Genomic DNA, 17,615 nt, shown 5'->3' with positions numbered 1-17,615 from the left:
AGACAGGGTCTGGAGCTTGTAACGTTAAATCTTCTAGGCCTGCTGGCGTAATTAACCTGAGTTCTCCAACTCTTTGAGTGCTGCTTGGTCTCTCACAGGGTTCCAGGTTGCTGTCACAACTGAGCTGTAACACATTTTTCCACAACATAAGAACTTTCACAAGACAGGCCCAATCTAGGTGAAATTAATTCCATAACCTTAAGAGTCTTAGCTTTTTTTTTTTTTTTTTTTTTTTTTTAACCTTCTGAGGGTCTCCCGATCACTATAAATAAGTTAGAGCCCACTCTAGGGGACCTGTCCACACGCACACCAAATGGAAATCTATCTGACCCTCAACTCCTGCTGAGGAACCACAAGGGGCCTCCTGGGAGGGCTGGAAAGTCAAACTGTCCCCACCGTCAGTTCACTTCTTAAACATTGTAGTCTTGGGGAGAAAAGCTCAAAATACACAGCTGCCATTGCTTAGTGGAGGAGAGGGCGTTCAAACAATTTCCCCATCAAAACCAAACCAAACCAAACCAACTCTCTGGGAATGTAATCATGTAATACCGACTTGGCAAAAATGTATGGTTGGCTATAGAACAAAAAGAACTATCTGAATCCGAACTATTGCCTCTTAATCCTTTAATTAGACTAAGTCCTTCAGGAGGAAGCACAGTTCAGTTACTGAAGGAAACCAGGAACGAACAGGGCCTGTGACAATCTGCACACGCACAGCACGTGATGTGTCCACACAGGTAGGAACAAACATGGTGAAGGACTCGGAGTCTAAAAAGTTTATTTACGAGAGCCATGATTTGGAACATTAAGTTCTGGGAAGACAATTTGGGGAGAACGTGGTGAGAGGGCAGGGCTCGGCAGTGGCCGGGCATGTCGAGGAACGTGCACGGACTCCCCGGGAACCCGCGGACTCCCCGGGAACCCGCTGACTCGGGGCCAGACCGGCGGCCCCGGCGGCGCCCCACAGCTGGGAAGCGGGAGGCCCTGGCTCAGAGAATTTACTTGGAACCTTTCTTCTTTTTCACTGATGTTTCATCTAACAGACCATCCACTGCTGCCTCGTCTTGTTTTTTTTTCTTTGCTTTCCTTTTTTTTGGCTTCGGGGGGAAGTCCTGGTCCTCGCGTGGCCTCGCACAGTCCTCTCCATCCTCAGCTGAAGCGTCCAAATTCTCGTCCCATCCAGGGCCTCCCAGCTGCCACTCCACTTGGTCTTGCTTCTTTTTTGCCTTAGGTTGGGTGTAATTTTCCACATCGTTATCTTTGGCCTCTTTCCTTCTCTTCTTTCCCCCCTTCCTTTCCGTCTGGGTCTCTGAGACAGCAAGCTCCGGAGCCGTGCCCTGCGGCCGGTTCCTTCGCTCCGCCATGCGCCTGGCAAAGTACTCCTGGATGGTGAAGGCACTGGTGGTCGTGGTGGAGGTGTCAACCTGCTCTGGGGCGGCGGGGCCGGAGTCATCCTGCAGTGCGGGAGAAGAGAAAACAGGTTAGGCCGTCAGCTCATCACGGCTCACGGCACCCAGGGGCCCCCACCCGGAGCTCGCAGTCAGGCCGGGCTGAGCTGCAGTGCACGGACTCGGGGTGGGAGGCTGCACACACAGACGCTGACTTTGGAAGTCAGAGGGCGAGTCACCTGGATGAATTCTGAGTAAACAGCTCCTTAGCAACAATGTAATGAGTGTGATTAAGTTCCTAGAGTCTCCATCAGAATAAAAGGCCCTGAAACCCCAGAGCTTTGGGACTTTGTCAGTCACCCATTTCAGCTCATCATGATTACACAGGTTGTCCCGCACTGATCTGCAAACTCAGGTGCCATGTGTACATGTTAGCCCTTCCCACAACAGGAGCCCGATGCCAGCCTGGTGTGTCCCGGGCACCTTCTTTTACGTTCAGATGCAAAGCGGGCCCTCCAGCAACCACTCCAGGGAAGAAGGCACTGGGGTTGGAAGGGCACACGTCCCATCTCTTCCCAGAAGGACCAGGAGACCACGGGGACCTCTCCCCTTGGTTGGGATGGGAGACGGGAGCCTCCCTCTCTGGGACGACTCTGGTGTGAACTAGATCCTCATGTGTGTCCATCCTGTTTCCAAATGAGGAATTACTCACTTGTAGCAGCTGGGACTGAGTGTAGTTTACATTTTAACTTTACATAAATTCATTCAACTATAAGGCTTGAAAAGAGAAAAAAAAAATCCTAACTTAATAGCCTGGGATAAAAAATGCAATGCTGGTGTCACAGCATACGGGCTGAGGCTAGCCGGCAGTAGGTGATGAAAACGTGTGTGTGAACAAGGAACATGTTCAAACGGAAGAATACAGGACTATGCGTTAAGTCAGGTCAATGCCTGGAGTCTTCTGTCCAGAGTCTTCTGCAGCAACTGAGCCACTAAACAGCTGTGCTAAACTTCAGTTTTCCTAATTACTTGGTTCTTCCTTCAAATTCACTTATTCGCACAGGAAGAGACGGATAGTTGGACTCTTTCGTGGGGTGGGAAAAGTTTTCTGAATAAACCCTCTTCCAAATTAGGAGCCTACAAATTACTATGAATTTGGCAGGCAAAGCTCTGCTTGTCCAGCTAACTTTATTACAACACATATAAATGGACCACATATTTTCTTGTCACAGAGGCACTGAAAACCCAGCTCGGGGGAATCAGAATAGCATCCCGTCTGAAATTTTGGCCAAATCAATATCCTATCAATGGACAACTGGGCTTTGAATGGCTGTTGCCCCAGAGAGCTCTCACCAAAGGGAACCTTACCAAACAACATCACAACTCATCCAATCAGCACAACTTATCTTACTCAGGGCTAAAAACACAAAATCATACAGTGTTGAAATTTTCAAAAGGTAAAATGCAGAACATGTGGAATAAACCAACCAAGCTTTTTAAGTGTTATCTATCAACACTCAATTTTGGCAGGAATCCCATGAGATACTTTTGAGAAAAACTTTAAAATAGCTGCCATGGGAGACAAAAAACAAGGTCACTCTGTCTTTTTGTTCCTCAAATGTTGAAAAGAGCTGAAATTTTGCAGAGTGTAATGAAAAATCTTCTCAAGGCTCTCTTGATCCTGGCCAACCTCAGTCCAGTGGACAAGAAAGGTCTTGCCGCAAGGATGGCCCATTTACAGAACAAGGGTCTCAGGCAGCTTCACAGGAGTAAAGGAATTTGTCTTATGGGGGGAGGGTTGCACTTTTCCAGAATGTACCTGTGTCTCAGGAACTCAAATTCAAGTCATATCCTCTGGTTCCTTACCTTGTTTACCTATTTATTACCTTCAGGATTCCTGCTTTTAACAGTTAAAATCACAGTAGCTAATTACTGGTATTAATCACACTTTTAATTATTAGAAAATCTAAGATGACTTTTGAGCCACTTGCTGAGTTTAGCAGGCCTTTCTCAACCCGGAAAGTAACCCTGCTTGTAATCAAGTCCTCTGGTGATAAGGACTGTGCTGATCACGGGCCACTGCACACTGAGCTCAGCAGGGCGTGGAGGCAAACAAGACAGCTGCCAGCGCCCAGTCCTGTTCGTCCCAGGGAAGGTGCTGGCAGCACAGTGGCTCGCTGGGCAGCCTCCCACACTCCAGGGATGCATCTGTTTGAAAAACCATGGAAACAAAGGACTCGGCTACAAATCTGATTCCTGTAGGAGCAAGGCCCAGAATCATATTTCATAAGCTCAAATTTTATGAATTTATAAATCATAAACCCAGGTTTACTACAGTGATTACAACCCCCGTTTCTATATTCTCAGCCATGAATATGAAAAATGTACACCTTCTCAGGAAAACTAACACATTTCATATCTGGTCTCTACTTCAAAGTGAACCGGTACTGAGAAACACACCACTTACTTTTTAGTATTTTGCCACCAGAGATAGATATTACTTTCTAAACAACAACAAAAAAAATCCCTCTATTATCTAGTTTGCAATTCATATAAATAAAAAATAGCCTGAAGCCAGGCTTGAGTTTGATAATTTGTCAAATTAGCATGTAAGTTAACTTGGCCAAGTATGAGTGTTTTAAAGCAGGTAGTAAAACGTGGAAGACTCCCACCTGGACACCCCAGTACAGACAGCGACCCCTCGGCGTGGCAGGCAGTCCGCTCCCCCACGAACTCGCTTTGTCTGGGTTCTCTCAAGTGCTTCGTGACTGTATATATCATGTACCACGACTAGAGCCAGAGAATCTTAAGGCCCAAAGGTACCCTGGTGATTCTGAATTAGCAGCGGGATGGGGGAGGGGTGAGGAGTGGACGCAAAGGAAACCAGACCTCGCAGGGACAGATGGTTACGCTGTTGGCTACCATGTACCACAACCATCTCAGGTGTCTGAAGGTTACACGTCACCTTTTCTCACACGTCTACAGACGTGTCCTGTGCTTCTCTGAGGTCTTCTCTCTAGAGGCTTTGCCACGCAGTGAGCTGTCTGCTCAAGCTCTTCTGGGCTCACAGTCCTGTGTCATTCAGACTTAGACACTGAGATGGGTTAACAGTGAGATGCCCAGATAAACAGGATTCTCTGCATTATTCTCAGAAGAGCGTTGTTAGTAACTCCAGGGACAGGCAAGCAAAGCAGTTTGGACAGAGAACCTGGTGAGGCATTTGGGGCAGATGCACACAAACAAAACCTCACTCCCGACCCAGAGCGCACGGCCCAGGGATGCGCTTTCAAAGGCAAAGCTTTTGGCTCACTAGCCTCTGTCATATGTCACTGCTGATCTTAAGTGACAAGAGGATTGAAGCCTTTTGATTTCCACGTAAAGACACAGAGAGCAGGCTGCAAGAGTCATCCTTCGCCGAACTCTTCTCATTGAAAGAAAAAGCAGCTCAAGGAAAATGGATTTAACGACCGGGGTTGTCCGCTGTCATAGCTATTGCTTGCGATGAACCAACGCTCACCTCCTCGTCATCCGCTCGGGCTGGCTCAGTCCCTGAAAAGTTAAGGACGCCTGGCAAGTGAGTAGTTTGAAAGGGCGATTTGTGTCTGTTCTAGACTTTTCAGCAGGACAGTTTTGACAAACATAGATTATGACTTGACGTAGTCCTGGGAGGCAGAAATTACACCCATCCATTCTGGACAGCGAAGAATCCAGGTAAGAAGTCATTTCATGACTCGTCAAGAGGAAGGCGGTGCTGAGATGAAGGCAGTGCTGGACCGTGTGAGCAGGAAACGTTTCGCCAACAAAGGGGGTGGAATGTGCGGCTGCAGTCCCTCACCGCGTCCCCTCAGTGTTCTGGACCCTTCGCACGCAGTCATGTGCATCACTTTCTTAAAGATCAAGTGAATTTACAGACTTGGACAAGTGAACTGGACATCTCAGAGAAGATAAGGGGGAACTGGAAGGGACAGAATATCTTGCTTTTCCCTGGACAATGGTAGAGAAATACAAATAATGCCAAACTCTCATGGGAAGGGCAGTGCTAACAAAACTGTTCATTTCTTTTTTTTTCCACTTGCCTAGTCAGTTGCTCAAATTACCACTCATTAGGAAAAGCCAACACAAACATGTTTTAAAAGGATGGTTCTCTATGGCAACAACTTGTCTCAAGTAACTGACATCAGAGCTACTGACAAGAGTCCTAACAGCCTCTGGGGAAGGAGAGGGGAAAGGGGAAAGGGCAGGTTTCCTGCCTCCCTGGAAGGTCTGAAGGCTCAGAAAGTAGTGGTGACTCACGTGACAACATTCACACCGGCCCCTGCAAGATAAACGAGGCTCCTCCAGAGCGAGGAACGATCAATGTGACACACGTACCAGCTTCTCTGAATGAAGTCTAAAAATAATCCAGATTGACTATATTTTGTAATTCTAGGTCAACTGGTTCCGCTCCCTGCTCTCTGGGGGCAGGACAGACAGAAGTAGCTGACGGCTAGTACCTGCATCTCAACCAACAGAAGCGGAGGCTACAAAGGGTCTGTCTCTTCCATCTCGACTGCACTGATTTGAAAATGCTTAAGAATCATGACAACTCAAATTCAGACTCCTTCTTATTACAGAAAGCACAGCATCTTTTGAAGATTTTAGCGACCCCAGCATCCCGAAAACAAGGACTAGAGTACGAATAGTTATTTGGAATAATCAAGATTATTAAGAAGAGAAAGGTAAATTAGGTGAATGAAGTTACAGTCTTCTCCCTCGGTTCCTGTGGGCTACCTAAATTAATCGTTATACACTCTTTCTAACTGACCAGAAATTAAAGTAGCAAATAAATACATTTTAAAAATATTTTACTCATACTCTAGGAGTGAATTTGGTAGGGCAAAGCCATTCTACGTTTAAAGGATATTTAAGTTAGTAAGAGTAAATTAAATAAAACCGTGAAATCATTGAGTCATGTAATAAAACTAAATTATTCAAAAATACATAAGATCTAGAAGAGGCTGAGGGCCAAAGACGTGGCCATCCAGTCCTTCCTGAACACCCCGCTGAGCGGGCAGAGCACACACTGTTTACTTGACCAGGGCTGGGACAGACAGGAGCTCCCATCCTGGGGGTGACAGAAGGTTAAAAAAAGAAAAAAAAGAAAAAAAAAAAAAGCCCTGGGGTAGAACTCATGTAAGTGTTTTTACAACAATAAAGTTTAAAAAAAAATACACTGGGAGAATTTATTTTTTAGAACAGACAGAAAATAAACAAGAAAAGCAGCTACAAAACAAGTCCATTTGACAAAACCGTTAACCAACTAAGCTGAGATCACAGCACCAAGGAGCTCATAAAAATAAACATTACTACTGCTACGAGAGGTGTACTCCTTCTCTTACACACTATTAACATATATATGTTTAAATATACACTCTCTTCTCTTAGCTTCATGCAAGCTATAATCATTTTATTTTATAAGCAAGAAAGATATTAGTGAAAAAGAGCAAGTAATAGTGCCACCCGACCTGCTCAGACTCCAAAAAGGTTCCTGAAAGCAAGACCTGCTTCATCCTCTGTGGAAATTCAATGCCCTGTATCACAGAGCTCCCCAAACCATCTGGGGTGAAGGGCTAATGTTTTCTCTTCTTAAAAACTGCAATCCATTGTGGGCCAAGATTTTTGTTAAAAAAAAAATTAAAAATTACTAGGAAAGTGAAATTTTAAAGACATATAAAACACAAGTTGCAACTTCTAAAACTCTGTATCACACTACTATAAAAGTGGCTAAATGCTTACTCTCGATTTCCATCCTTGTCACAGGTGGATCTGTGCACCATGCTTAGAGTGGCACTGGTATAAAATATTCGAAGGAAAGAAAGAAAGGTCCTGAATTCAGTGTAGTGACGTAGGTGCCAAAAAGTGTGACTCACATCTGAATGTGTGGTCTTGTTGGACCAGTCACCATACTTTCTGGGCTTCAAAGTGAATCACTTGCAAAACAAGGAAGGAGGGCTACTCGGTGACTTTTTTCAAACCTAGTTTTAGCAACTCATGTCTCTCTCCAAATGAAATCTTAAACGAGAGACCAGCGTGTCAGGGGAACTGTGGTTGGGGTGGGGTTGGGGGAACCCTAGACTCATGTCCTGACCCTCTTCTCCCCTGGGAAGGCCCCTGAGACATCTCTGATGAACTCTCCAGGCTCTTAGGAATACAGTTTGAAACACAACAGCTATGTACTTGAGGTCCATTACCATTCTAACATTCACTGTAGCCTAGATAACTTCACAGCACTCAGTAAGGGGAGACTAAGAAGCTTTCAAGAATAAAACCAAACCTTAACTGTTACATAATACGTACAATTCTTGAGGCATCAGTAACTTTTTGGAATTCCAACAATTGGCTGTGAGACTTGTCCAGGGACCAAAGTCTTCCAAAAATGGTAACAGAGTATCAAGCCTGATCTCTTCAGTACCGTGAAGCCTTAAGTTGCAGGCTGGGATCTCTCTGAAGACCCAGATGACTGAGGATGATGTCAAGGTTAGCTAACTCTTCCTGGTCTACATGGTGAGGCTCAGAAGACCCAGAGGGGAGATGGCAATGCCCAGACCCGCGACACCAATGTCCCCACCACGCTCACTGCAGGCCCTAGCGTGAGAAGCAAAGCATCACCCCATCAGCCACTAGCTGTGCTCTAGCCCAAAGGAAGCTCCCTCCTCACCCTGCTATCATGACATCACGGGCTGAAAATCTGGGGGAGGCTGTTATTTCTGCTTTCCTGGCAGGACAGAGGGGTCGAGGGAAAAATGAGCCAATTATTTCACTCTCCTCCTCCACCACTGGGCCATCTACCTGTCAGTCTCTTATTATCACAAAAGCTCTTAAAACCATTTGCTTGATCTGTCAACAAACAAAAAGCCAAAAATCTAATCCTCTCAGGCCAAACCTATGTCCTGGCAAAAGTCTAACCAAACAAAACAGCCCCCTGCCTTACACCTCTGGTTGTCTTGGTAGCCCTCCCCCTCAGCCCTCACTTCTTTTTCTTTCCTCTTCTTTTTCTTTTTTAAATAGTGCCTTATTACGAAGTTATGTGTGTTGATCTGGAAGACAACACACACATTTAGTGGTACTAAAACAACTTTCAAAAAAGCAGTGACCCACTTTCCCCTTTCTGGCTCTTACAGAAAATGCAGGCAGGCCCCCAAGCCCTGTTTGAAGTCCTTGCTGCCCGGAGCTGGTGGGTTTATGTCTCCCGTCCGAGGACAGGAAAAGGATGCACTCTCGGCACCGTGTGCTAGAGAGAGATAAGACCAGAGATTTCTGTCCTCGGCACCTTATCAGCCCTTCCTGCTACTTTCCAGAGCGGGACCGGCAATAAACGAACTAGCCTAAGGGGGGCTGGGCGTGCGAGCAGCCTGGGGATTGGAGGGAGTGCAGTAGGAAGGGGTGTGGGATGAAGAAAAGAGTGGAGGTTTTTAATATATCTTAAAATGGCTTGGCTCAAATAAAATTGCCTTAAAAAATAAACACATACATTTTACATCTCATTTTGCTAAAACTGCAGCACCAGGGATAGACGTTTTTATAAGGACTTCCTTTCCGTTGGGAGTGCACCACCACTTTCCTTGCTTTGAGCCCTGCCCCTGACTACTTTGTGCTACTGGCTCCTGGGCACGTAGCACAAGTCTGAACTGCCAGTCGATGTTCTGAGGGGGGCCTACAAGCCACAGGCTGCAGACAGAACGCTTTCCACAGGCTCAAGTGCCTCCATAGATTTAAACAACTAGTGTTTTCTGGGGCCAGGGCACATACTCACAACTCCATTTCCATGTTGCAGAGAAATAAGCAAGGCTTTAAACCCTCCTCAAACCTTGTTAAGCCTGGTGGTCCTGAATTTGAACAAGCAATGTGAGTGAGAACTCATAATGTACTTTACCATTAAAAAAAATTATAGCTCTGTTGATGTAACAAGGCCTAGTTGTAACAAAGATCAACCTAGTGGCAATGAGCAACCCTACTGCCCAGATTGCGGTCTCTAAATATCATTTACCACCCAAAGGAACCAGGGAGAAATGGATGACCCCAAATCAGGGGCAGCAAATGCACAAGGTGGGCCTAGAAAATCTTATACCGGCTAGGGAGGAGCGATCAAATACTACTCAGGGTCACATCAAAAGAATTTAGGAACCAACCTGAAGAGGTTCCCACTGGGCAGAGGAAAAATCTGATCATTAAGATGATAAATGCAACACACTGAAACATAACAGACATTCAATCCATAAATGATGGAGAAAAGGAAAACTCACTGGTCCCTTTCAGCGAATGTTAGAGAAGCTCTTCCATTTGAAAACTGGTAAATGAAGGAAATAAAATATTTATTATTCACTTATTACTGCCAGGTAATCAAACAGTAGATATGTGAAAAATTCTATTCTAAATTTCATTCTAAAAATGAGAGAGGAAAAGAAAGAGATAGGGGGAGGGAATCCACAGATTGAAAGAAATTTAAAAAGATGTATCAATCGTTATGTTTGGATCCTGATTCAAAGAAACTGTAAAGAAAACTAAAATTGATGACTATGAACATTGAAACTCTGAACACTTACTGATGATGTTATACAATTATTACCAATTTTTATAGAGCATGATAACGGTCTTAGAGTTAAACGTTTTTAAAAAGTCCTTTAACTTTAAGAGATACATATTGAAGCACTGGAGTATTCAGTTCAGGTGAAATGTTATGATTTCTGGGATTTATTTAAAGTAACACGGAGGGGAGAGGGGTGTGGGGTGCTCACCCCTCTCTATCCACCTTTACAGTCTGGCCCGACCAGTAGGCTTGTCACCCCCAAAGCCCCATAGCTTTTTCAAGGATCTGTGTCTCTGTGGGTGTGGTTTTCTTTTTGTCTTGCAAGGCCTTGCAACCTGGTCAACTGCTACTCCTTTAAGACACCACACCTATGCTACCTTCTTTAATCTCCGCAAGCTGACTCCGTCTCATCTCATCATTTGTGTCCCCAGACCTCTGACACAGCACTCCAAGGCCTTTGCACCAGCAGACTGTGTACATCTCTGACTTCCCAGCTAGACTGTAAACAGGAGTTGTATCTTACTCATTTAATCATCTGTCATGTAACAATGCTATTGATGGCAAGGAAAAAACATCTGAATTAAGTAGAAAAAAGGGTCTGGATCAGGGGAACTAGAAAGCAAGAAAGCAATTAAAATAATATTACTTACAAAAAGAAAGCTGAAACAGAGAGTACACCACAGGGGGTCGTGACCAAGCCTCTAGCCTGCAGATGTAACCCCGCCACAGCACAGCCCAAACCGCTGGGTCCAGGCTGAGCCCATGTGACCAGAAGGCAGGCTCTGCTTAAGAAGGTGCCTGCACCTGACAGTTCCAGATCCTTACAAGGATCCCTAAAAAGGAGTCCAAAATAACCTGGGACCAATGATGACAACATGTCACGCCCTGTGATTTATCCAATTCTGAGTAGCTGGGGTCCATTAAAAAACAAAATAATGTGAATGCCATGCTTTTGCTTCCCTAATAATGTATGCATCATCGTGACAGGGAGGAGGGGATGGGATAAGCATACGGATGATAATCTAAAATTAGATGATTTAACTAAATGAATAATGCCACTGTTTAAAAACATCATACATTTCTAACAAGATTTTCTTAGGGTCACAAAGTAAGCAGGTAAATAATTTCCAATTTGAAACTTTAACAATTTTGGAATCAGAATTAGGTAAATATCTAAAGCTGACACTTTACAGGTCTCAGTGGTACACAGAAATATATTAACTCTCATGACTTCCAGAGTCTACTCAACAATTTCCCATAAAAGCTACCTATGTTTTACAAAGGTACTGACATGAATGTTCAGGTTGTACTTAGGGAAAGCAGCTTCCCCTTCTTCTGCCTGAGGAACAGAAACCTGTCAAATCTAGGCTCCTGAAATCAAGACACACAAAAAAAGTTTAAGCACTCGTTAAAAGCTATTTAAAGTTCAGGCTCACAAAATGCTTCAAAACCAGTCAAGTAAAACTGAGACCCGCCATGTGATTTTAAGAACTGGAATGAGAGTTACAAAAGGAGTCCTGGAAACAACCTGTCAGGGGACCCAAGTGACTACAGGCTGGCTGTCTTTACTGCTACTGTGTTGCTTAAAACAACTCCTTTTGATGCAGAAAAGACAAACGTGTCAAAGGACAACAGGATAAAAACAAAACCCAGACACTTGGCCTCGTGCTGTTTGCAGAGACTAGTGCTGTTTGAAGAAATACAACTCTGAGTGGACTTCCCAGAGGCTCACTGGGCTGCAGATAAGAAGTAACAGAATCTTGACAAACAGAGAGACCTACCAGCTCTCTGCCTCCTAATAGACACTGAGCACTTTTAATTTAAATCTTATGGGAGAAAAAAATTATTTGGAAAATTCCCATAAAGTTTTAGGTTAAAGTTGAGTTTTAAACAGAATTTTTTGGCTGTTATCAAGTGGTTCCAATGGAATTACTTAGGACGACAATTTAACACCTGATAAGCGTCAAGAAACACGTTAAACTACAGAAATAAACTAATACGTTTATATATTATATAATATTATATATGTAGTATATATGTAAATATACTACAAGAAATGTCTTCAATTTAGAGCTACTAGTAAATTCTACCAATTTAGGGCTGGGTTTAAGTTTCTTCTCACATTATCTCTACGACCTAGCAAATTAACGTATCAGAATCCTCCTTAACACTTCACTTTAGAACCAAAGTCTACAAAAGCCAAGATTCTTAAACTCCATCCAACAGGGTTTCAGTGATAAATTATCTAAATGACTTAATTATAAAATAGTTCAAATTACAAAGAACTCCTAAGGCTAAGAGAAATACTTACTTAAATTTCTTCAAAGAACTGCTTTCAGGCAGCTTCAGTTTAATAATGCTCACTTCATAAACACTTGCTGTACTAATTACAGTCAGTCCTTATCCAAGCAACCCCACTGGGACAGTTTAAATGATAAGCTGGGACTGAGGCTGTTTTCTCCCCCGTGGAACAAAGGTTCTAAAACCCTAAACATAAGTAAGAAATGAAAGAAAATCTTAAATGCAAATACTTTTTACGACACTGAACAAGCCAGTGTTGAAAGGCCTATTGTTAAGTACCCCATCTATGAACGTATGCTACTGTACACGTGTGTCTACATCTCTTTCTACACGTGGTACCCACTCCCCACGCGAGGATGGAGTAATGCACACTATAAAGGAACCCAACAATGTACTGTGAACAGCTCTTTCCTCCTTTGCTAGACAAGTGTTTAGATTTGTTGCCAGGGAAATCAAATTATGGGGGTAGAATTAGTTACCTAAAAAGATTCTGGGCTGGGTAGAGCACTAGGAGATTAAGGGACTTGATACTGCTAACACAGCAGAGCCAGGACATGGTGCGTAGCAAGAGGAGGCGTCCATTCATCACTGAAGGCGCACAGAGTCCACGGGACAGGAAATGTTCACACTGCACTGAGGTAAAGTTACTCCCCAGGTCAGCTTTTCCGTTTACAGAAATAGAAACCTCCCCACATCTAGGTTACTAAAATCAAGAGGTAAAGCAAGCTGAAGCACTTGTTAGAAAGCTGTTTGGAGTTCCTGGTACTAGTCATTTTTTCACATTTTCATTAATGCAAAATGCCTTGTAATGCTGTAGAATTATCCTTCATCATTTGTTTGTTTCCTCGTCAATGTATTGGAAGAGTCATTGCAAGTAATTAGCCAGCTGAGTTTTCTGATGGCCAGAGAAATGATGGCTTGCTGCCGCTCAGGCAGGACCCTTTTGGCTCTATTTCCCGAAAATTAAAATGAACTCCAGCAGCAAATACTGTGCTGTGTCCCAAGGTCCGCCCTGCAGGACTGAAGGGTTTGCTCCTGGTCAGTCCTCTCTGGGAGCAGCCACCTGGTCTGAGGGCACACTCCCGCTCCGCAGGGGCAGGGGCTTGGCCCCAGGAATTGGTCCATGCAGGGCCACGAAGGCCCTGGGGCGATTCTGAAGAGGTCGCCACGGAGTCAGCTGAGGACATTTGGCTACATCATAGCAGCCTACTTCCCCCCTCAACCCCGCCAGTCCTGCTTCCCCTTCCCTGAGGCCTCTCCCAGGTATCACTGCAGACAGCGCCTCCCCTACACTCCCTTCACACTAACAGATGTCCGTTTTAGGGTCTGCACCCTGGGGGAGCCAACCTGCACAGCGCGTGCCCAGTCACCTTCATGGTCCCCACAGCTCCAAGCCCCACTGCCGTCCTTAGCAGCTCAGCACCTGCCAGTGTGCTCATTCTCCTGTTTTGAGCATTTTTAAGATCCTCCTAAGTAGTCTCCCTGGTCTGAGTGAATTATCTCATAAGACAACAATTATTGTGTGTGTGTGTGTGTGCGTGCGTGCATGTGTGTAAGAGAGAGAAAGGGGGCGACGTGTGTGGTCTTGGTTACAAAACTGCACAGATTTCAGCAGTTTACCTCTTACCTGACGTTCCCTACAAGCTTATTGTTTTTTAACGTGGAATTCTACAAAATGCAATGTTTTTCATGAACACATATATTGTGTTATAACAGAAATGCCTATATTTGACATTTTATTTTATGGTATTTATTATTTGACATTAGTACTCTGGAAGAGTTTACAATATTAACTACTGTTTTTCAGAGTATATTGTGAGTTACTCGAAGGCAGGGACCATTTAGGTGGTAAAGAGCCATGCAACTGAATGACTGGGACATGGTGCTGTAGCCAGAAATTGACACACTGTAACTGACTATACTTCAATTGAAAAAGAAAAAAAGATAAAAAGGGGTCCATCCCAGCAGGGATGGAATTTATGTTATAAAAGGATTCACTGCAGGGTTTAAAAAGTGACTGTATCAAATGTATTAAAGAACGTATGAAGACGAAATCAACAAAAGCCAGAATATAGAAAATTCTACAAGACAAGTAACAAGGTTTCTTCAACAATAAATTTCAAGGAAAAAAAAGAGAAGAAATTGGAATCCATAGGTTATAAGAGTCTAAAAGACATTATCAACTAATTGCAATATGCAAACCTTGTTAGGATCCTGATTCAAATGTACAAACTACAAAATATGAAGCAACTGGGGAAATCTGAATATTGACTGGGTTTGATGACATTAAAGAACTGTGGTTCAATTTTAGGTGTTATAATTGCACTGTGATGGTGTGTTCAAGAGCCCTTATCTCGCAGAGACATATGATGAAATGCTAAAATAAGATAATAAGATAAAGTGGCATGATGTCTAGGAACAGTTTCAATAATTGGAGAGCAAGTGGGTGGAGAATAGCCGGCACAGTACCGGCCACGGCACTGACCACTGCCGAGCTGGGAGCGGGGAGGTGGGGACTCCTGTTCTTCTACTTTTCTTACACTTTAAGTTTTCCATAATAAAATGATTTCAAAGCAAATGCACGTCTGCCAGTACATTAGCAGAACTGTTCCTGGAGTGCAGCAAGCGACCGACGGCATCTCTGCGTAAGTGAAGTGACCACTAAGTGGCCTAACGAAGCTGGCAGTCCCACTATCCTCAGAGAAGTCCCCTCGGGCTCCCACAGGAGACGCGAGGCAGAGGGGAACCCGACCGAAGCAGAAAGGTAATCCCATCTGTGCGCTGCACTGACTCAGACGGGAACACAGAAGCCAGGAGCGCGGTGTGTTTCCCATATGAGATCATGGATTGGCCACCAGCAGCCACTACTAATGTTAGAACAGGGTTTTTCCCTGAAAGAGTCACAATTCCTCTCGCTGGCAAAACAGGAACTGATCCTAACAGGAATATTATGTAATACCAGGGAACTGAGGAGGCCGGGAAAAGCAGGATGCGGGGTAGAGAAGAGCACAGGATGAAGGTGGAGGCGGGGAGTGGAAACTGCTCATGGGCCCATTAAAGGGGCCAAGCCCAGGACAGCTGCCTGCGAGCCTCCCTCTTCCAGCCGGCTCCCTCTCTCCCTCCATCACAGGCAACGTTGAGGCCATCAGAACCTGACAAGAGAGTGGAAAGGCTGAACTTCTCAAGAGGTTCAGGTAAAGAGAACAGCAGGCCGACGAGGGGGAGGCAGGTGGACGAGCTCCCTTCCACTGCAAAGGCAGCCGTGGTCAAGCCAGGTGCCTTCAGGGCGGCTGCCAGGAAACCCGGGCCCAGGAGCGGCTCTCTTCTCAGGCTTAGTGGCAGAATTGAAAATGCAAGAGACGAAATGAGTGAGTTTTTAAAAAGTGACACCACAGTATGTACAGCGTGGTCCGCTTCTGAGACAGCCAGGCAGTGGCAGACCCCGTTCCCAGCACACGCACACGCACACGCACACGCCTCCACACGCCACAGTTTCCACTATGGATAGCTCTGTGTTTGGATCCTGGCTTTTTTCCTTCTTAATACATATCTGTAGGCAATAATTATTCTACAGTGAATATTTACTGCTCTTATAATAAAAAAATCACATGACATTTACACACAAACAAAAAAATCCACAAGCTCACAGCACAGCACTTTCCCCCAGGATGATCACACTTAGGGCAGACTGCTGTGGTCCCCAGTGGCAGGTGCTGGCCCTCGACTCTGAGCTCATCACAGGAGGCGGCATTTTCTGAGTTCCCTTGGCCCCTCGCCCCCTACTCCTCCTCTCACCTCTTCCACTTCCGTTTGGTCCTGACACCTCTCTCCAGGTTCCTCCCTGCCCTGCAGCTTGTGTCTGCGGGGACCCACGGGGGAAACAGGAGAAAGCAGCCAAATGAGAAGGAAGGAGGCTTATCAGGAAGACACGGCTCAGGGGAAGAAAGGCTCCAGCACAGGTGGATGGTCCATGAAAAACAGCAACAGGTGAGCTGTGAAAAAACCAATCAGCAATAGCAATGAAATGAGAGGCGAGTGGACAGTCAGTGGGAGCAAAGTTAAAAGGCGTGAGTGCAGGGAAGGCCCAGGACAACACACACACACATTTGTGTGCTAATGTTTCACTGCTGACCCCATCAGTGCCCACAGACTTTCTCCCCCCGCAGCATGCCCCATCCCGGGGAGCCACACTGCCGTGTACTCACGCAGCTGCCCAGGCTGAGTCAGAGCCTCAGTTCCGCCACGTTTGGTCGGACCCCAAGTCCTGGGGCATTCACCCCCACCCCCCCAATATCACTCAAACCTGTTCCTTTCTCTCCAGCTCTCTGCCACAACCAGCGCCCTGGCTTCCCATGCCTCTCTGGAGCAAGAGCCCTTTAACTGAACTCCTATTTAGTCTCACACACCACCTCCTCCCCCGCCTTCATTCTTTTTGTTTTTGTTTGGGTGGGGGAAGGTAATTAGGTTTATTTATTTTTGGAGGAGATACTGGGGATGGAACCCAGGACCTTATGCATGCTAAGCATGCGCTCTACCACTTGAGCTATACCCTCCCCCCTCACAGTCTTCTTCCCAGTTGTGTTCCCTGGGCTGTGCTCTCAGTGCACCCACTCCTCCAACCCTCGCAGCATCTGCTGAGTGCCTTCTACACGCCAGTGCTTTGCTAGGGGTGGAGATCTGCCTTAAGGAGCTTCTAGAAGCACAAGCTTGAGTAGTTCCCGCCCCAAATCTGTATCCACTAGTGTTTGCATTCCCTAAGCTATTTAATGAGCATATCATCTATATAATCCTCTATTATCTGGTCTATAAAAAATTTCAAACCAAATTATTCTTTATGGCACAAGAGTTTTCTGAGCCAAGAGTTATGTTCCTGAGCTTGGTTTGCTCAAATGTCTTGACTCAGACAATTATCTTCCCACTCAAAAGCTTCTAAAGGGCCAATGCTAAAGGAAGGACACAGGTCCAGTGGAATACAGGCACTCGTTTTAATTTTTACTACAAAAGGTTATTAACTTCAATAACCAAACAAAAAGTGAAAAATAAAATAATGAGTTTACAAGCCACCTGGCCTCAGGGATCTCTGTCAAGGCAGCAACATGAATACAGTTGATTAATGTTATTATAACAAATCATGGTAACATGAGTCGCTTAAGAGCATTTTAGTGTATTCCTTATTACATGTGATTTAACTTGAGATGAACTTAAAACAAATATTATTGCAATGAGCATCCATTAACAGATTCAAACAAGAAGCAAAATAATTCAAAGAGGGGTGTGTGAAAGCTGTGCTGCCCAGCCCAGCCCAGCCCAGCCTTTACATGAGAAAACTACATTCAAAGATTTGGGAATATGAACAAATG

The 17,615-nt window shown here is 44.9% G+C and overlaps 1 protein-coding gene across 1 annotated transcript in view; it reads right to left on the bottom strand.

The window, feature by feature from the left end:
• Nucleotides 1-607: 607 nt before the first annotated feature.
• The window catches only part of PINX1 (PIN2 (TERF1) interacting telomerase inhibitor 1), a 64,516-nt gene continuing 47,508 nt past the window's right edge, over nucleotides 608-17,615 (bottom strand). Inside the window, exon 7 of the mRNA XM_014563354.2 lies at nucleotides 608-1,454. Within this exon, the coding sequence (XP_014418840.1) occupies nucleotides 999-1,454 (456 nt within the window). The 3' untranslated portion in view covers nucleotides 608-998. The remainder of the gene's footprint in view (nucleotides 1,455-17,615) is intronic.

Source organism: Camelus ferus, chromosome 31 (assembly GCF_009834535.1).
Source record: "Camelus ferus isolate YT-003-E chromosome 31, BCGSAC_Cfer_1.0, whole genome shotgun sequence".
Lineage (NCBI taxonomy): Eukaryota > Metazoa > Chordata > Mammalia > Artiodactyla > Camelidae > Camelus > Camelus ferus.
Note: the sequence above shows the minus strand (reverse complement) of the source record. Positions and strands in the feature narration are given on the sequence as shown.